Source organism: Tachyglossus aculeatus, chromosome 15 (genome assembly GCF_015852505.1).
Source record: "Tachyglossus aculeatus isolate mTacAcu1 chromosome 15, mTacAcu1.pri, whole genome shotgun sequence".
In the NCBI taxonomy this organism is placed as follows: Eukaryota; Metazoa; Chordata; class Mammalia; order Monotremata; family Tachyglossidae; genus Tachyglossus; species Tachyglossus aculeatus.
The window spans coordinates 27,224,314-27,243,863 of NC_052080.1; the positions used below are offsets into that span (position 1 = coordinate 27,224,314).

At 58.6% G+C, this 19,550-nt stretch overlaps 1 protein-coding gene across 1 annotated transcript in view; it reads left to right on the top strand.

Annotated features, from left to right (window-relative positions):
• The window catches only part of ITCH (itchy E3 ubiquitin protein ligase), a 35,366-nt gene extending 15,979 nt beyond the window's left edge, over positions 1 to 19,387 (top strand). The window contains exons 10-23 of the mRNA XM_038757179.1: positions 1,497 to 1,566; positions 2,782 to 2,866; positions 3,305 to 3,433; positions 4,020 to 4,092; positions 4,803 to 4,874; positions 8,467 to 8,555; positions 9,668 to 9,827; positions 10,051 to 10,184; positions 10,619 to 10,759; positions 11,619 to 11,739; positions 13,927 to 14,031; positions 14,983 to 15,079; positions 15,837 to 15,909; positions 17,206 to 19,387. Of these exons, the coding sequence (XP_038613107.1) occupies positions 1,497 to 1,566; positions 2,782 to 2,866; positions 3,305 to 3,433; positions 4,020 to 4,092; positions 4,803 to 4,874; positions 8,467 to 8,555; positions 9,668 to 9,827; positions 10,051 to 10,184; positions 10,619 to 10,759; positions 11,619 to 11,739; positions 13,927 to 14,031; positions 14,983 to 15,079; positions 15,837 to 15,909; positions 17,206 to 17,305 (1,449 nt within the window). The 3' untranslated portion in view covers positions 17,306 to 19,387. The remainder of the gene's footprint in view (positions 1 to 1,496; positions 1,567 to 2,781; positions 2,867 to 3,304; positions 3,434 to 4,019; positions 4,093 to 4,802; positions 4,875 to 8,466; positions 8,556 to 9,667; positions 9,828 to 10,050; positions 10,185 to 10,618; positions 10,760 to 11,618; positions 11,740 to 13,926; positions 14,032 to 14,982; positions 15,080 to 15,836; positions 15,910 to 17,205) is intronic.
• The last annotated feature ends 163 nt before the right edge of the window (positions 19,388 to 19,550 follow it).

Genomic DNA, 19,550 nt, shown 5'->3' on the forward strand with positions numbered 1-19,550 from the left:
CTCGACTCCGCTCTCTCATTCACCCCTCACATCCAAGCCGTCACCAAAACCTGCCGGTCTCAGCTCCGCAACATTGCCAAGATCCGCCCTTTCCTCTCCATCCAAACCGCTACCCTGCTAATTCAAGCTCTCATCCTATCCCGTCTGGACTACTGCACTAGCCTTCTCTCTGATCTCCCATCCTCGTGTCTCTCTCCACTTCAATCCATACTTCATGCTGCTGCCCGGATTATCTTTGTCCAGAAACGCTCTGGACATATCACTCCCCTCCTCAAAAACCTCCAATGGCTACCGATCAATCTGCGCATCAGGCAGAAACTCCTCACCCTGGGCTTCAAGGCTCTCCATCACCTCGCCCCCTCCTACCTCACCTCCCTTCTCTCCTTCTACTGCCCAGCCCGCACCCTCCGCTCCTCCACCACTAATCTCCTCACTGTACCTCGCTCTCGCCTGTCCCGCCATCGACCCCCGGCCCACGTCATCCCCCGGGCCTGGAATGCCCTCCCTCTGCCCATCCGCCAAGCTAGCTCTCTTCCTCCCTTCAAGGCCCTGCTGAGAGCTCACCTCCTCCAGGAGGCCTTCCCAGACTGAGCCCCTTCTTTCCTCTCCCCCTCGGCCCCCTCTCCATCCCCCCGTCTTACCTCCTTCCCTTCCCCACAGCACCTGTATATATGTATATATGGTTGTACATATTTATTACTCTATTTATTTATTTATTTATTTATTTTACTTGTACATTTCTATCCTACTTATTTTATTTTGTTGGTATGTTTGGTTCTGTTCTCTGTCTCCCCCTTTTAGACTGTGAGCCCACTGTTGGGTAGGGACTGTCTCTATGTGATGCCAGTTTGTACTTCCCAAGCGCTTAGTACAGTGCTCTGCACATAGTAAGCGCTCAATAAATACGATTGATTGATTGATTGATTGTCCCCCGCCTGCCTGCCGGCTTCCTCCTCCGTAGCCCTGAGTGACTCCTCCTCATCAATCGTATTTCATCAATCGTATTTATTGAGCGCTTACTATGTGCAGAGCACTGTTTCCTCCTGGTTTCCCCTTCCAGGCCTTTTGATTTGGGCTTTTACTGCCGTCTGGCCACCTCCCCTGCCTGTCAGTCAGACCCTGGACAGTCTCCCCCCACCCGTCCCCCGTCCCCCTCCCGACTCTGCCTCAGCTTCTCCAAACCATCCCCCTCCCTCCCACCATCTGCCCTCCACGGGCCCACCCTCCCTCCCCGGTTGGAGTTACCGCTTCAGGTTTGGTTTTGGGTGAGAACTGGGGAGAGAGGGAGCTCAGAGAAATTAGGGCTGGACCCAGACGGAAGTGTACTGCGGACCAGCACCGGGGTGGGTGTTTTGCCAACGGCCGGACTGGGAACTCCCAAAGCCCCAGACGTTCACGGCCCCGGAGGGGGACCCCGAGCCTCGGCGTTAGCTGCCCGGCGACATCCTGCCATTGGGAACCGTCCACCTGTGATGCGTCTTGTCTGTGTTTTGTAGAATCAGGATTTGTTTACTTCGACCCAGAATAAAGAATTTGATCCCTTGGGGCCCCTGCCAACAGGATGGGGTAAGTCTATTCACACGGTGAGTTTTCTCCTTAGACCAGCTCCCAAGAAATGATCCCATCAGACGTTTCTGGTGAGCAGTTGGCGTGATTTGAGTTTGAATTTGGGGCCTCTGCAGTGCAGGTCCCGAGGGAGCAACAAGTTATCAGGTTCCCTCCCAGTCGGGCGGTGCCTGGGATGAAAGCATTTTGAGAAACTTGGGGCTCCCCTCACTGTCCTCATGTTGAGTATCGCTCGGGGCATCCTGTGTCTCCTGGGGTGTCTCCTGGGGTGATGGCAGTGGTGGCAACGAAACCCGGATTTCCTCCAAAACGAGCGTAATTAGGGGTGATTTGGGGATCGTCACGACCACCCGGCGGAGTAGTTCGATCCAGGCTGGTGTGGTCTTAAAGAGGGAGGATCTGAGGGTCCTTGCCTGTTCCCAGGCACCCCGGCAGGCTGGGCGTTTGGGGACGGGACGGACCCGGGTTTGAGATTAAGGGCTTGCAAAGGGTCGGGCCAATGATTGGGGAACCCGGCCACCCGCTGCAGTATCCCCCTCGGTGCTCGTGGCACAGTCGGGCCCCGAGAGCCGCCTCTGCTGTCAAAACGGGCACTCTCGAAGGAACCGGGGCCGATGCCAGCCAGCATGGAGGGAAGTGGCAGATCTTGCCCTGTCTCGGGGTGGCCCAGCATCTGAGCTTTTAGACTGTGAGCCCACTGTTGGGTAGGGACTGTCTCTATATGTTGCCAGTTTGTACTTCCCAAGCGCTTAGTACAGTGCCCTGCACACAGTAAGCGCTCAATAAATACGATTGATGATGAGCTGGAGCCGACCCCGAAAGGAGCAGTGCTAGAAATGGGGTGGAGTCTGGGACCCTGCTCGGCACCTCGGAGATGTGGACTCGGCCGCTTAACCTGAGCAAACTGGCGACACTGTGGTATCCGTGTTAAGCCAGAGAGGCTCAGCCCGGGGTAACTGCCGGCTTGGAAGAGGAGGAGTAGGAGGAAATGTCCCTACAGCAGGAGCATGATCGGAATTCTGGCTTCAGGGCTCTGGAGAATTGTTAGAGCAGGGACGATGGGAGTTTTCAGTTCTCCCAGCCATTTTGAACGCTCACGTTGGTCTATTGGTGCTGAAGTGTTCGGGGTCCGTCTGGGGGCCTCGGTGTTGGAAGAGAACGGTGGCGGACGCTCGCTCAAACCCTGTCGGCTTTCTCGGTTTTGTGGTGTTTCAGAGAAGAGGACGGACAGCAACGGCAGACTCTACTTCGTCAACCACAACACCCGCGTCACGCAGTGGGAGGACCCGCGGAGCCAGGGGTGAGGGCTCCCGGGGGGGAGGGCGTCACCCTCCAGCCTTCAGCGAAGGGGTGGGGATGGTCTGGGAACGGCCGGGAACTGAGTGCTCTCCTAAGGCCTCGAAGGGGCCTGAGGTTGTTAAGGAGGGAAAATAATGCTCGTCAAACGGTAGGAGTGGCAGCTGGGAGAACTTGGAGGATGTGGAGGAGGGGGTGAAATTTGATTGAGATGGAGAAATACCCCACGATCCTTGTCCCTACACTCCCATTCCCACTGTCCCTCGGGGCTTCAGTTGTGCTCACGGAGCCAATTAGCGGGGCCTTGGCAGTGGTGTAACACCAGCCCACCCACGCGCGGACCCGGGCAGGCTGGCCCCGGGCTTTGCGCGAATCTCGGGGCGGGTGCCGGGTGACCGACGGGTGTCCCCCATCTCCACGCCCGGCCCCACCGGGTCCCCAGGCAGCTGAATGAGAAGCCGTTGCCGGAAGGCTGGGAGATGCGGTTCACGGTGGATGGCATCCCCTACTTCGTGGACCACAACCGCAGGACCACGACGTACATCGACCCCCGGACTGGGAAATCTGCTCTGTGAGTGGCCTTCCCGGCGTCCCACTCCCTCGCGACCACTCCTTGCGCTCTCTTCTCCCCAAGCCGCCCTTAGTGCCCACCTCCCCCCTAACTGCCTCCGGCATCCTGCTCCCCCCAGTCCAGCTTCTCGCCTAGCAAACTGTCCGTGGTGCCTGGCTTCCCCACTCCCCACTTTCCTTGCCCTCTCCATCTCTTCCATCGGGCAGGTCCGCTTTTCTTCCACTTCCATCAGCCGAAAACCCGAGGGTCCTCATTCGCCACCAGTGGCGGATCCACGCTCTCCTAAGTTTGCCTTTCCCAGATCCTGCGAGCATCGGAGCCCGCTACCACCCAGTCGGCTTGTGGCCCCCGAATCCCCGTCCCCCTGCCCCGTGGTTCGTTTGAACCCGGGAACCAGCTTTCGCAAACACACTGGGGCCCTAACGGCATCGAGCAGGGGCAGACTGCTGACCCCTTGGATACCAGCGGCTGCCCGTCCGGACGCCGTCTTGGCTGGCCAGCCGCCACGGTCTCGTACACAAACCTCCGCTGCCCCGCAGCAGTGGGAGCGAGTCGGCAGCTCCTCCTGTCTCTTCCCTCTTTGCAGAGACAACGGTCCCCACATTGCCTACGTTCGAGACTTCAAGGCGAAGGTCCAGTATTTCCGATTCTGGTGCCAGGTAAATGCTTAGCTACCGGGGCTGCGTCGCCGGCAACTTTCGGTCCTTTCTAGGTCGGGATCGGTTTAAACAACTGCCGGGACGAGAGCGTTCACGGGCCTGTGGGGCCACCGAGCCTGGCATTCCTAACCTTGGGCTAGCGGGTGTTCCTCTTAGGCCGTGGGCTTCGGAGTCGGGGCTCAGAGGCTCGCCGGCCCGGGTCCCGTAGACAGATCTGCCCCTCGGACCCTTCTGGCCTGCGTCGGGGACTCCCAGAAGAGGGGCTCAGGAGGGGAGTGGAGGGGGCCACAACTCTACTCCCTCCTCCCTTCATCCCTTGGTGAAGTGCTTACCGGTTGGCAAATTAAATGGAGTGGAGGCTCAGCTTCAAATGTAGATAGTAACGTCCACAAGTAGTTGAACCTCAGCCGTCACCTTATCCCAGTCCGGCAACTGCATCCCTCCCGGGGCCAAGCCAGGATGGAGCAACCCAGGGGAAACAGCTCGCCCCGTCACGGGGCCATCGCTCCTCTGGGACGGAGACACAAGTTGCCTTTCCTGGGACTGGGGTTCATTCGTTCATTCAGCCGTATTTATTGAGCGCGTACCGCGTGCAGAGCACTGGACTGAAGGCTTGGAAAGTACAGTTCGGCAACAGGTAGAGATAATCCCTACCCACCTGCCAGTCGTCTGGTCGGTGTGGCTTGACCTGAATTTCTCTTGTGTTCCAGCAACTGGCCATGCCGCAGCACATCAAGATCACCGTGACGAGGAAAACGCTGTTTGAGGACTCGTTTCAGCAGGTGCCGACTCGCTTTCCCCAAGACATGAGTTGTTGGTTTTAGCCCAGGGCTTCCGGGGAGCGGCGGCGGGCTCGGGCCGAAGGAGATCTCTCCACTCCCCGGTCCCAGGGGATGGTCTCCGGGGCCGCATATTATCATCATCATCAATCGTATTTATTGAGCGCTTACTATGTGCAGAGCACTGTACTAAGAGCTTGGGAAGTACAAATTGGCAACATATAGAGACAGTCCCTACCCAACAGTGGGCTCACAGTCTAAAATATTAGACAGTCCCCAACCCGTCCCCATGGGTGGATGGGGGCTTTGGGCAGGAGCCTTGCTCCCTGGCTCCCGTCTGAGGTTCTCGGCGTGGGTTTCCGTGCAGGTCGCCATCAGCACGGGGCCTTAAGCGCTTAGTACAGTGCTCTGCACGCAGTAAGCGCTCAATAAATATGATTGATTGATTGATTATCTGCCCGGGTGACTTCGGCCGGGGCCCACCGGGGTGGGCCGGCTGGGGTGGGCCTGTGTGCTTCACTCAGTCATATTTATTGAGCGCTTAGTATTTACAGACTGCTGAACTAAAGGCCTGGAATAGTACAGGCCTATAACAGAGCTGATGGACACGTTCTCTGCTCCCAACCAGCTTTCGGTCTAAAGGGAGAGACGCTGGAGAAGCAGCGTGGCTCAGTGGAAAGAGCCCAGGCTTGGGAGTCAGAGGTCGTGGGTTCTAATCCCGGCTCTGCCACTTGTCTGCTGTGTGACCTTGGGGAAGTCGTTTCACTTCTCTGGGCCTCAGTTACCTCATTTGGAAAATGGGGATTGATTGTGAGCCCCAGGTGGGACAACCCGATAACGTTGTATCCCCCCAGCGCTTAGAACAGTGCTTTGCACATAGTAAGCGCTTAACAAATGTCGTCATTATTAGTAGTAGTAGTAGTAGTATGGATAAATTAAATTACAGATATGTGCGTAAGTGCTATGGGGCTGAGGGAGAGGTGAATAAAGGGTGCAAATCCTAACGTGAGGGTGATGCAGAAGGGAGTGGGGAAAGGGGAAATGAGGGCTGAGTCGGGGAAGGCCTCTTGTAGTAGCTGTGCTTTTAATAAGGCTTTGAAGCAGGGAGCGTGATCGTCTGTTGGGTATTAAGATGGAGGTAATTATGGGCCCAGGCAGGATGTATTTTATTTATTTTATTTTGTTAATATGTTTGGTTTTGTTCTCTGTCTCCCCTTTCTAGACTGTGAGCCCACTGTTGGGTAGGGACTGTCTATATGTTGCCAACTTGTACTTCCCAAGCGCTTAGTACAGTGCTCAGCACACAGTAAGCGCTCAATAAATACGATTGATTGATTGATTGTAGGCAAGGGGTCGGCGGGGAGAGGTAATATCGAGGTACAGCAAGTATGTTGGCATTAGAGTGGACTTGAGTGAGCTTGGGTTGTATTAGAAAATCAGGGAGGTAAGATAGGAGGGAACGAGGTGATAGAGTGCTTTAAAGCCAACGGTGAGGAGTTTTTGTTTGATGCGGAGGTGGATTGGCAACCACTGGAGTTTTTTGAGGAGCAGGGTGACATGTCCTGAACGTTTCTGTAGAAAAATGACCCAGGCAGTAGAGTGAAGTATGGACTGGAGTGGGGAGAAACTGGAGGCCGGAAGGTCAGCAAAGGAGGCTGATGCAGTAATCCAGGAGGGATAGGATGAGCGATTGGATTAACGTGGTAGCAGTTTGGATGGAGGGGGAATTGTGGATTGTAGCGACGTTGCGAAGGTGGGACTGGCAGGATTTCTTGATGGATTGAATATGTGGGGCATGCAGCGTGTTCCAGTAGAGATGTCCTGAAGGCCGGTGGAAATACAAAACTGCAGAGAGGGCGAGAGATGAAGACAGGGGATGTAGATTTGGAAATCATCCTTGTAGAGATGGTTGTTCATTCATTCATTGAACTGTATTTATTGAGCGCTTACTGTGTGTACAGCACTGTACTGAGCATTTGGGAAGTCCAAGTTGGCAACCTATAGAGACGGTCCCTACCCAACAGCGGGCTCACAGTCTAGAAGGGGGAGACAGAGAACAAAACAAAATATACTAACAAAATAAAAGAAGTAGAATAAAAATGTACGTGTAAAATAAATAAATAAGTAGAGTAGTAAATATGTACAAACATATATACATATATGCAGGTGCTGTGGGGAAGGGAAGGAGGTATGGAGGGGGGCGAGGGTTGTTGAAGCCATGGGAGCAAATTCATTCATTCATTCATTCAGTCGTATTTAGTGAGCGCTTACTGAGTGAGTCCTCCGAGGGAGTGGGTGTAGATGGAGAATAGAAGGGGACCCGAAACTGAACCTTTGGGGGCTCTCACAGTTAGGGGGTGGGAGGCAGAGGAGGAGCCTGTGAAAGGCTGAAAGAGCAGCTAGAGAGATGGGAGGAGAACCAGGAGCGGAGAGTGTCAGGGAAGCTGAGGTTAGACAATGTTTCCAGGAGAAAGAGTCGGTCGACAGTGTCGACGGCAGCTGAGAGGTCAAGGCGGATTAGGATGGCGTGAGGGCTGTTGGATTTTGCAAGAAGGAGATCATCCGTGACCTTGGAGAGAGCAGTTCTGGTGGAGCGAAGGGGGTGGAAGCCAATTTGGTAGAGGTCCAGAAGGGAATTGGAGGACAGAAACTGGAGGCAGTGCGTATCGGCAGCTTGTTCAAGGAGTGCGGAGAGGAATGGTAGTAAGGAGATGGGGCGGTAACTGGAAGGTGTCGTGGGGTTAAGGGAGGGGTCTTGTTTTAGGATGGGGAGACGTGAGCATGTCTGAAACCAGCGGGGAAGAAACTATTGGAGAAGAAACAGTTGAAGATGGCGGTCAGGGAGGGAAGAGGAGAGGGGCAAGTGTTTTGCTAAGGTGCGAAGGGATGGGGTCAGAGATTTCGTTGACGGAGGTGGATCTTGAGAGGAGGCGGGAGTTCTCTTGAGATATCGGTGGGAAAGACGGGAGAGTCGAAGAAGGGGCAGGAAGAGGGAGGGGCCTGGAAAAATCGGGAGATTTTAGAGAGATGGCCAAAATCGGTGGCCAGGTCATTAGGGGCTTGAGATGGGGGAGGTGGGGACTTGGGGGGTTTGAGGAGGGAGGTAACGCCCGTGACGACTGGCTTCAGTTGGGATTGGCTCGTTGGGTCATGGGATGGGCCCGCCGAGCCCCGGGCACAGCCACCGCTGATTCAGGGTCCATGGCATGCGGGGGAGAGCACAGGTCACCTGCAGTGGTGGGGGAAATGGGAGGTGACCGTCCATGGTGGGGGCAGACAGTGCAAGGAAAGGTCAGCGGAGCTCGTCCTCTCTGGCCAGGGGTGGTCCAGCCCGCCACGCTCCTTGCACCGCCTGTTGTCTGCTCTCGCCAGGGTCTGGGCGGCGCTGGGGTGGGTCCAGAGGCTCGGCAGTGAGTTGATGCTGACGGAGACCCGGCCTTGTGGGGGGCTTGGTGAGGAGCTTGGGATTTCCTCCGCCGGTGGGTTCCACACCCGCGTGGCGGCACGTTGGCGGAATCCACCCCCTGTTCCCCGTGTGCCCAGCTGGGACCGAATATGGGTGATGACGCTTTTGACTCGGATATTTGGTTTCTAGATAATGAGCTTCAACCCGCCGGACCTGCGGAGACGCTTGTGGGTCATTTTCCCTGGAGAAGAAGGCTTGGATTACGGAGGTGTGGCCAGGTAATGACGGACCGGACGGCTGCAAACCGAGCATCTTCTTTCCGCTATTTCCACCCGCTCTCCCCTCTTCCCTGCCTTGTACCTGAGGAAACTGAGGCCGGGGCAAGTTTCCGCCCGCCCCTTGGCCAGCGTGGGGGTGGTCGGGGACGATGGGGGAGGCGTGGAAGTGAAATGACTTGTAACGGATCTCGCTTGTGCCTCGCACGGTGGAATGTGGAAGGAATGAGGGATGTGAATTAGATGGGATTCCTGTTTTCGGCCTGGCTTAAAGTCCAGGCGGGACTCCCGTTCGAACCCCTGTTCCTTTGTGGACGTAGACTAAAGCGACCCGGCCAAAGTCGCCGCCAAAGCGGGACTTGGAGAACTCGGGCGCTTTCCAGTGGCGCCGGGATGAGCCTGGTGGGTTTCAGAAAGAGGAGGGGCGTCCGTGAGGGAAACCGGAAAGCTTCCTGCTCCATTTTAAGCCCGTGCCGCCACTTCGGCGGTCAGAGACAGACATGAGTTTGAAGCTGCGGCTGCAGCCTTTAGGGGCTCGGGCCGGGGCCACCTGTCCACCCCACGCTGTTCTATCCTCGGGACCGGCCCTCGGGCCGCAGACCCTCCTGCGCACCCGGAGCCGGCCGCCCCTCGGCCAGCCTCGGCCCCTTGGCAGCGAGTGCGCCGGAGTCACGGAGTCAGATTTAGCCTCAGCCTCCCGCCCGGCTTCCCGGCGCCGCCTCCTTTCCAAATCCATCCCCCCTCCGGGGAACCCGGCCAGCCTTGGGGCCGACTCCGGCTCGCGGAGGGACGGGGGAGCAAAGCGAGGACGAGTCTGTAGCCTCTCGTTTTTCAGCCCTCCCTCCCCGGGGCGTGCCATCCCTCGCTGCAGGCTGGGTGGATCCAGGGCAGGGGCTGATCCGCTTCCACTTGGCCAGAGGCCCCGAAATGGCCGATTTATCAGTGCCAGCCCAAGGGCGGGTGACCGGGTTGCGGGGCGGAGTTGACTCGTGCTCCCGAAAACTCTGCTTGGGAACGAGGGGCCGCGGTTCTAGCGGGCAGGCGAGCAGCGGCCCTGGGCTCGTGGCCGCTCAGCCCTGGGGTCCGCCCTGACCCCGGTTTCCTTTCCGTTTCAGAGAGTGGTTCTTCCTTTTGTCCCACGAGGTGCTGAACCCCATGTACTGCCTGTTTGAATACGCAGGCAAGGACAACTACTGCCTCCAGATCAACCCTGCCTCCTACATCAACCCAGATCACCTCAAATACTTCCGATTCATCGGCAGGTTCATCGCCATGGTGAGGAGCTGCCGTGGGGAGGTAGGGGCGCGTCCCCCCCGGGGCTCCCGCGTCCGGCCGCCGCCAGATCCCGCGTCGAGCAGCCGGTCGGCGTCCAGGCCGAGCCAGCGCTCCTGGCGAGCGGCCTGCCGCCCGCCTCTCCCGGCCTGAGGGTTGGCGGGAGTGAGCTGGCACCACCTCCGCTGGCCACTTAACCGCAGGTCTCTCCCGCCCCGTCCCTTAGGCCCTGTTCCACGGGAAGTTCATCGACACGGGCTTCTCCTTGCCGTTCTACAAACGGATCCTCAATAAGCCCGTGGGGCTCAAAGACCTGGAGTCCATCGACCCCGAGTTCTACAACTCTCTCATCTGGGTGAAGTGAGTGCCCACTCGAGCCCGAGGTCCGCTCCCGCTCGCCTGCGGCTCCCCGGCAGCGGCTTCGGCCTCGGCGGTGACCTCGGGGCCGGCCACCGGACCGGCCGGGCGGTCCCGAGGTTGAGATCCCGGGGATCCCGTGGGTTTCTCCACCCTGGTTTCTGCCTCTCTCACTGCCATGCTGCCAATGAACAGATGGGTAACTGGGGAGTGACGCGGCCTCTCCAGACCTTTGCCGCATGCTCACTGGGTGCCCTGGGTGAGACAAAGGACTGGGTCCACCCCGACAGCACGGCGTTTGGCACCCAGGAATCACTTAACAAACGCCACTGTCATCATCGGTCGTATTTATTGAGCGCTTACCATGTGCAGAGCACTGTCGTCCTCGTAGTTGTTGTTCCGGCGTTGTCGATCGTCAAGGGATGTCTCCCTTCCAGGGAAAACAACATTGAAGAGTGCGGCTTGGAAATGTACTTCTCCGTTGACAAGGAAATTCTCGGGGAGATCAAAAGCCACGAGCTGAAGCCCAATGGAAGCAACATCCTGGTCACGGAGGCGAACAAGGAGGAGTACATCCGGTAAGAGAGCCAGGACGGTGATGAGCTGGACGCCCCCGCGCCCCAGTGGGCGCCGGGACCCTTAGCTGGGCCCAGCCCGAGCGAAAGAGAGAGGCCCACTTGACCGAGTCCTAGACGGTCATCAGAGCGTCACCCCCTGAGCGGGGAGATGCGGGCTGACCTCTCCAGCTGGTCCAGGGTGCCCCCACCCCCAGGCAGCTCTTGCCCTTCTGACCCTAGAATAATAATAATAATAATAATGGTATTTGTTAAGCGCTTACTATGTGCAAAGCACTGTTCTAAGCGCCGGGGGGATACAGTGTGATCAGGTTGTCCCACGTAGGGCTCACAGCCTTAATCCCCATTTTTACAGATGAGGTAACCGAGGCTCAGAGAAGTTCAGTGACTTGCCCAAGGTCACACAGCAGACTTGCGGCGGAGCCGGGATTCGAACCCACGACCTCTGACTCCAAAGCCCGGGCCCTTTCCCACTGAGCCACGCTGCTTCTCTTAGAAGTCTCAGAAGTCATGGGTTCTAATGCCGGCTCTGCTGCTTGTCAGCTGTGTGACCTTGGTAAAGTCACTTAATTTCTCCTTGCCTCAGTTACCTCGTCCGTAAAATGGGGATGAAGACTGTGAGCCCCACGTGGGACAGCCTGATTGCCTTGTATCTGCCACGGTGCTTGGCACATAGTAAGCGCTTAACAAATACCGACATTGTGATTATCATTCTGACAGCATTTGGTCCAGGCCTCTGGGCCGACGGCTACCCTGTCCCTGTCCCCAAGCCTGTGGCTCTGAGGCCCCGGGCGTTGTCCCCGAGACCCTCCCTGGGACCCCCCACCCTCGGTGACACGGGGCGTGTGCGTTGTTGCCTCAGAATGGTTGCCGAATGGAGGCTGTCTCGGGGCGTGGAGGAACAGACCCAGGCTTTCTTCGAGGGCTTCAACGAGATCCTTCCTCAGCAGTACCTGCAGTACTTTGATGCTAAGGAGCTGGAGGTGAGAAGACCCCCCAACTCCCCCCGGGGCCCCCTCTCTCCCACGGCACCTGAGAGCCCAACCCAGCCGGCAGCCAAGGCCGGGAGTTGGCAATATGCCCCTGCAGAGGAAGCTGTGCCACCCTCCGCCCCAGGCGCCGAGCTCTCTGGTCCCCTCTCGGCCCGGATCCCAAGGCAGAGATGAGCCGGACGGCCCTCGAGCCTGCCGGACCTCCCAGCCGCTGGGTGTGGGATCTGAGGGACCATTCCCAGAATGGGGTTCTCAGCCTTGGAGATCGCCTGCGGGGTGGATGTGGAGGTCAAGCGGTGCCGGGGGGTACCGCTCTCCGGAGGCCGCCTTCCCCCGGCATCGTGGCCCAGCCCATCGGGAGGTGACTTTCCAAAGCCCGGATTGGGATTGGGAATAGCAGCCGTCCCTTCTAGATTGTGAGCCCACTGTTGGGTAGGGACCGTCTCTATATGTTGCCAACTTGGACTTCCCAAGCGCTTAGTACAGTGCTCTGCACACAGTAAGCGCTCAATAAATCATCATCAATCGTATTGAGCGCTTACTATGTGCAGAGCACTGTACTAAGCGCTTGGGAAGTACAAATTGGCAACATATAGAGACAGTCCCTACCCAACAGTGGGCTCACATTGAACGAATGGTGGAACGGGGACCAGATCTGCCCGGCAGAGAGTTAGGGAAACCCTCAAAACCGGACTGGGGACCGCTGGGCTTTAATCAATCAATCAATCGTATTTATTGAGCGCCTACTGTGTGCAGAGCACTGTGCTAAGCGCTTGGGAAGTCCAAGTTGGCAACATAGAGAGACAGTCCCTACCCAACAGTGGGCTCACAGGCTAAAGGGGGGAGACAGACCTCTCTCATTCTTTAATGAGAGAAGGGGCGACCGCTGCTCTTCCCAGCCGGGGGACCTATCCCGGGCCTGCCATCAGTTGTTCCATCGGTCTGCCCGAGGGGAAGGGGTGGTACTGAGCCCCAAATCGGGAAGGGTGGGGTGCTTGGGTGCAGGGGGCGGGACCCTGGCGAGAGGGCAGCAGCAACAAGGCGCTCTGGGTTGGGGGAATTGGCCGCCACGGGAAGCGACACGGGCAACGAGGTGGAGTGGTTGGGTGGCCCGTGGGTGAGTGCTGTAGAATGGGCTGTAGAGGCGAAGGTCAGCTAGGGGTTGGATGGTCCGTCTCTCAGGGGCACCCGGCCTGCGGCCCCGTTTTCAGACGGACTCGGGTTTCCCCAAACACCGGTCAGTCCACCTGTGTGGATGCGGTCCCCCGGGCCTGTGCTGTTGGGTGTCGGTGCACCTGGGTGGTTGTGTGTCCCGGGCCCCGGAGCGGTTGTGTCCTGCTCATTCAAGCTCTCATCCTATCCCTTCTGGACTACTGCATCAGCCTTCTCTCTGATCTCCCATCCTCATGTCTCTCTCCACTTCAATCCATACTTCATGCTGCTGCCCGGATTATCTTTGTCCAGAAACGCTCTGGGCATATCACTCCCCTCCTCAAAAATCTCCAGTGGCTACCAATCAGTCTGCGCATCAGGCAGAAACTCCTCACCCTGGGCTTCAAGGCTGTCCATCACCTCGCCCCCTCGTACCTCACCTCCCTTCTCTCCTTCTCCAGCCCAGCCCGCACCCTCCGCTCCTCTGCCGCTCACCTCCTCACCGTACCTCGTTCTCGCCTGTCCCGCCATCGACCCCTGGCCCACGTCATCCCCCGGGCCTGGAATGCCCTCCCTCTGCCCATCCGCCGAGCTCGCTCTCTTCCTCCCTTCAAGGCCCTGCTGAGAGCTCACCTCCTCCAGGAGGCCTTCCTGGACTGAGCCCCTTTCTTCCTCTCCCCCTCATCCCCCTCTCCATCCCCCCCATCTCACCTCCTTCCCTTCCCCACAGCACCTGTATATATGTATATATGTTTGTACATATTTACTACTCTATTTTACTTGTACATATCTATTCTATTCATTTTATTTTGTTAGTATGTTTGGTTTTGTTCTCTGTCTCCCCCTTTTCGACTGTGAGCCCACTGTTGGGTAGGGACTGTCTCTATATGTTGCCAGTTTGTACTTCCCAAACGCTTAGTACAGAGCTCTGCACATAGTAAGCGCTCAATAAATACGATTGATGATGATGATGATGATGATGGAGTACGCAGTCCCAGGATCTAATGGAGTGCTCGTCGGCCCCAGGTCCTCCTTTGCGGGATGCAGGAGATCGACTTGAACGATTGGCAGAGACACGCCGTCTACCGCCACTACACCAGGACGAGCAAGCAGATTGGCTGGTTCTGGCAGGTTCGGACCCCATCCCTCCCCCTCCATCCCGCTCCCGGAGGGGGTATCCCCTCGGAGACACCCCCCGCCTCCCCAGTCCTCCGCCGGCGGGAGTGGGGGGCTTCGGAGGGTGTCAGGCGGGAAGATTTTAAAATCGGAGCCGGGTCACCCACCCCACCAGCAGGCCCGCCGGTCTCTTTCTCCCCTTCCCCATCTCCTTCTCTCCCAGGGTCACACGTGCCCTGAAGATAATAATAATAATAATAATAATAATAATAATAATAATGGCATTTATTAAGCGCTTACTATGTGCAAAGCACTGGTCTAAGCACTGGGGAGGTTCCAAGGTGATCAGGTTGGCCCACGGGGGGCTCACAGTCTTCATCCCCATTTTGCAGATGAGGTCACTGAGGCCTAGAGAAGTGAAGTGACTTGCCCAAAGTCCCCCAGCTGACAGTTGGCAGAGCCGGGGTTTGACCCCATGACCTCTGATTCCAAAGCCCGGGCTCTTTCCACGGAGCCACGCCGCTTCTCAGTGCAGCTTCCCCTTAATGCGGATGTAGTGCTAGGGTTTTCACAGCTAACTTCCGTGAAAGAGAAAGGTTAGGGGAGGCTCATTTGGGGCTTCTGTGGACACCTTTTTCCGTTACTGTAAAAACGAAGGTGGCTAGTCTGACGTGGGAGGGGTTCGGATGACCCCTTCTCCTTCCAACCCCTGCTTTGCCTCCTCTCCCCCGGCTTCTTCCCGGGTCTTTGTACGAGCAGCGGCGGGGTGGGGCCAGGGCCTGGGCTGGGGATCCTGTGGGTGCCAGACACGGTCACAGATCCAGGATCATCACGCCCACCGTGTCCGCGGAGGAGGAAACCGGGGCCCGGGGAGGTTATGAGACTCGCGTGGGGCCCCGCGGCAGTGCCGGCCGCCCCCTCGAGACGCCAGCGCCGGCCTCACCGTCGTCCCCCGTTCCCTTGCAGCTGGTGAAAGAGATCGACAACGAGAAGAGGATGCGGCTGTTGCAGTTCGTCACGGGCACGTGCAGGCTTCCTGTGGGAGGATTTGCCGACCTGATGGGTACGCGACCCCCCGGGCCCGCGGGGAGCCCTCCTTCAATCGATCAATCGTATTTATTGAGCGCTTACTGTGTGCAGAGCACTGGACTAAGCGCTTGGGAAGTACAAATTGGCAACATATAGAGACGGTCCCTCCCCAACAGTCGGCTCACAGTCGTCGTTCCGCCCCGCAACCGGCACCGGCCCGGGATGAGGATCTCTCACCTAGCCGCTCCCTGGCCTGGGCTGGTGCCCGGAGGGGGAATGGATGCCCTCCCATCGGCTAATGCCCTGAAGGGAGCGAGAGGCGGAGGAGGAGAGGCAGGGGCAGCAAGGAGGGGAGACTCAGCCATGTTTCCGCCCTTGGGATAAACTCTCCTGCCTCCCTGCAGAGAGTCCCCACTCCTTTTTTTCCTCCCCCCCTGCCCCAATACAGAGCAGGGCATCAGTGGGCTTGGAAGGGCACGGGGAAGCGATGCCAAGCAGCTGCCCATTGCCCGCTGGGTTCGCCCCTGCCGCTGGCAGATGAGCCCAGTCACGCACTCAAACCTAGTCCCCCCGGGTTGGTGTGGCAAGGGGGTCGCTCAGATGAAGTCCCGATTTAAAAAACCCTAACCAGATTTTACTCCCAAGAGATTGTTAAAAAGAATCGTTGGGGCGTGAGGCACCACACCCAAGCCCGTGTGTCTCACCAAAGTGCGGCTGGCTGACGCCCCTCTCGCCTCCCACCCCGCCGCACCGTGCAGGCAAGTGACTCTGTGTCGTGGCTTCTGTTCCAGGGAGCAATGGACCGCAGAAGTTTTGCATTGAAAAAGTGGGAAAGGAAAACTGGCTACCCCGAAGCCACACCTGGTAAGAGCGAAATGCCCGCGTTTCTCCTTGTCCGGTCTGCCGTCCGTGTCGTGGGGCACAGCGTAGCGTTGGCGCCTCCGGGGAGCTGGTCTGGCCCAGATTCTCAGCTCCCCATTAACCACCAAAAGCTGCAGGGGCCGCAGAGGTGAAGCAGCCCCCGGCCTTCAATCAATCAATCAATCAATCGTATTTATTGAGCGCTTACTGTGTGCAGAGCACTGTACTAAGCGCTTGGGAAGTACAAGTTGGCAACATATAGAGACAGTCCCTACCCAACAGTGGGCTCACAGTCTAAAAGGGAGACAGAACAAAACCAAACATACTAACAAAATAAAATAAATAGAATAGATATCATCATCATCGTCAATTGTATTTATTGAGCGCTTACTATGTGCAGAGCACTGTACTAAGCGCTTGAGAAGTACAAATTGGCAACATATAGAGACAGTCCCTACCCAACAGTGGGCTCACAGTCTAAAAGGGGGAGACAGAGAACAAAACCAAACAGACTGACAAAATAAAATAAATAGAATAGATATGTACAAATAAAATAAATAAATAAATAAATAGAATAATGAATATGTACAAACATATATACATATATACAGGTGCTGTGGGGAAGGGAAGGAGGTAAGGTGGGGGGGATGGAGAGGGGGACGAGGGGGAGAGGAAGGAAGGGGCTCAGTCTGGGAAGGCCTCCTGGAGGAGGTGAGCTCTCAGTAGGGCCTTGAAGGGAGGAAGAGAGCGAGCTTGGCGGATGGGCAGAGGGATTGGGGGCATTCCAGGCCTGGGGGATGACGTGGGCCGGGGGTCGATGGCGGGACAGGCGAGAACGAGGCCTAATGGTGAGGAGATTAATGGCCGAGGAGCGGAGGGTGCGGGCTGGGCTGGAGGAGGAGAGAAGGGAGGTGAGGTAGGAGGGGGCGAGGGGATGGATGGACAGCCTTGAAGCCCAGGGTGAGGAGTTTCTTCAGTCTCCACCCTCAGCCTCCCGCCTCCCTCTTGGCCTGTTTCCCGTCGGCTCTATCGGTCTCCCGTAGCGCGGGCAGGTTTTTCCTCTCAGGGCCGGCGCCGGTACCTGGCGGGGATTGGGGAAGGGGCAGGACCCGGCTTGTGCGGAGCCTCGGGGCTTGGAGGCCCTCTGCCCCGCCACCCAGTCCCTTGGGGCCGCCAGCTTCCCCTCAATCCCTGCTCCATCCACAACCTTTCCCCGCTGGTTCTTGGCGGCCGCCCCCCTTCCCGCCCTGGCAGGCCCCTGCCCTGGCCGTCGGCCTGAGCCCGCTCTCCCCTTCTCAGTTTCAACAGGCTTGACCTGCCGCCCTACAAGAGCTACGAGCAGCTGAAGGAGAAGCTCCTGTTCGCCATAGAAGAGACAGAAGGGTTCGGGCAGGAGTGACGGGGGCCAAAGGATTCAACCGGTTTGAGCCACCGTGTGCCCTCCCCGTTCCCCTCTCCCCTCCCCTCCTCCCCCCCCCAGCCCCCCGCTAATTGCACGTGATCTCGGAGGGCGTTGGGCCGGCTCTCGGGGCGTGCGGGCGGGGACGCGGGGCAGGAGGTGCCTGCCGCCCAGCCCGCTCCGCTCCTCGCGGGCCCCAGCTTCGCCCTGCAGCCGTTCCTCTTCCACCGAAGGGCGCGGGGGACCCCCGGGCAGCCCCATCCCAGAGCCGAGGCCCGCCCGGGCGACCGGAGCGGCGGCCGGGCCCTTCCCTTCCTCTCCCACCTCCCGCGGGGGATCCGGTCGCCCGGAGGCTGTTCAGGCAAGCCAGCGGGGCCTGTGGCTGCCCTGGCAAAACACTAATCTTCCCGAGCGCCTCCGTCCCGGCGTTGCCGGATTCCGTCTGTACGGTCGGGGCGGAGGCGGAAGCAGAGGAGCACCGGGCTGGGCGAGGCCGGCGCCGAAGGCGATTGCCGCGAGAGAGACTTTGAACAGCGGCTGAGGGCCGGGCTCAGCCAGGCGGGCCGCTCCCTCCCTTCCGCCCTTAGCCTCTTTGTCCGTTTGGCGGGGGTTTCGGGGGCGGGCGGGGTGGTCCACGGGGCAGGCGGCGACCTAGGCGTCCCACCCTGGCCCGGGGGCACGGGGAAGGGCGGCGGGGGAGCCGAACGGCCCCCGCCAGGCCCGGGTCCCTCCGCCCTCCGGGAAGAAGCTGTTTCCGTTACCGTTTCCCAGGAGCCGGCGGTCACCCTGGGAAAGACGAATGCACTTTGGAGTCGCGGTAGTAGTCGGTCGTGCCTCCGACCAGGGAGCGTCCCCCCGGCCCGCCCGTCCGTCGCCACTGCCGGCCTCCCTCCCCGTCCCCTTGGGCCCGGCCTTCAGGGAGCGGGGGTCTGAACCGACCCCGGCCCGGGGGGACCCTCCGGTGGCGCGGGGCGGAGATCCCACCCACCCTCCCCGCCCACGGGCCCGAGACACTCCCAAGCGGGTTTTGATCTGAGAGTAAATCAAGCGAGATCGTGGAACAAAGCATACTTCTTCGTGGGTCTCCATAAAGCTTTGTGACTTGTGCAAGAGCTAGAAATCTTGTGTATAAATCTCTCCCGTATATTTTTAAAACGACAGAATTGTCCTAACCGAAAGCGCCTTAGCCCTAGTTCTATAGGGCTGGCCGTCCCCTATTTTTACGGATGAGACGTCGCGCCCCGGCCGAGGCTAATCTGCTTGTAGATATTTTTCCGCAGTCCGGGGCCTCCCTGTTCCCGTTTTCTCCCTCTAATTTAAGCGCCCTCCCCTCGCGGTGAATCTTTGCTGCTACCCTAGGAAAACGTGGGGGCTGGGTCTCCCCCGCCCCAACGGGCTCCCGAAAAACAATGCACAGGCCGAAGAGGCAAATACGGAGCTGACGGAACCCTACTCCTTGATCCAAACCGATCGTTTTACGTATGGATTTGTTCTAGGTGGTGAATTAGAGATTTCTAAAATCCTCCCGGTGAGCGTTGTCTCGGCTAACCCATCCTGGCGGTTCTCTGCACGCCCCGCCACGCTGTGGCATTAAAGCAATAGCGGCCGGTTGGTGACCGGGCCAAGGGGGTCCCGCCGCTCCTGACCGCCCGGCGGGGGGGACCGTGCGGGGAGATGTCCCCGGGGCGAGATGGACGCCGACTGTCCTGAGCTTTGGGGTCCGCGCGGGGACGAGAGGGGCGGGACGGTCGGCGCTTGGCCCCGAGGAGGGCAGCGCTCATCCGGTGGTGGAAAGTCTTCTCTTGGTTCCCGGCCCCGCGGCTGCCCGCTTCGGGGGTCCCGCGGGAGCCGAGGTTGGCACGGTCGGGCGGCCCCGGCCGGCTCCGCTGCACTGGACTGTATCGTACCGCACGGGGAGACCCCCCCTCTCTCTTCCTCCCTCCCACTGTGGACTCTTCAAGTACTCAGGAAACCGTCCACGTGTCTCAGTCAGCCAAGTCGTTTTATAAGAAGCCAGCTCTCGCGCATTCCTTACGAGGTGTAAAACTGCATTTGTAACGAATTAAACCTTTTTGCCACTCACCCTCTGCCCGGCTGGCGACGCGGTGGGTAGCCCGTGGTTACGGGGCCGCGGTTGGGGGGGGGGGGTTCGAGTCTGGCGTTCGACCGTATGGCTTTCTGGGGTCCCCCGAGGGCTGTGTTAAACGCCCCGCGTTGGAACGGGCCCGCACTGTTGGCAGGTGGC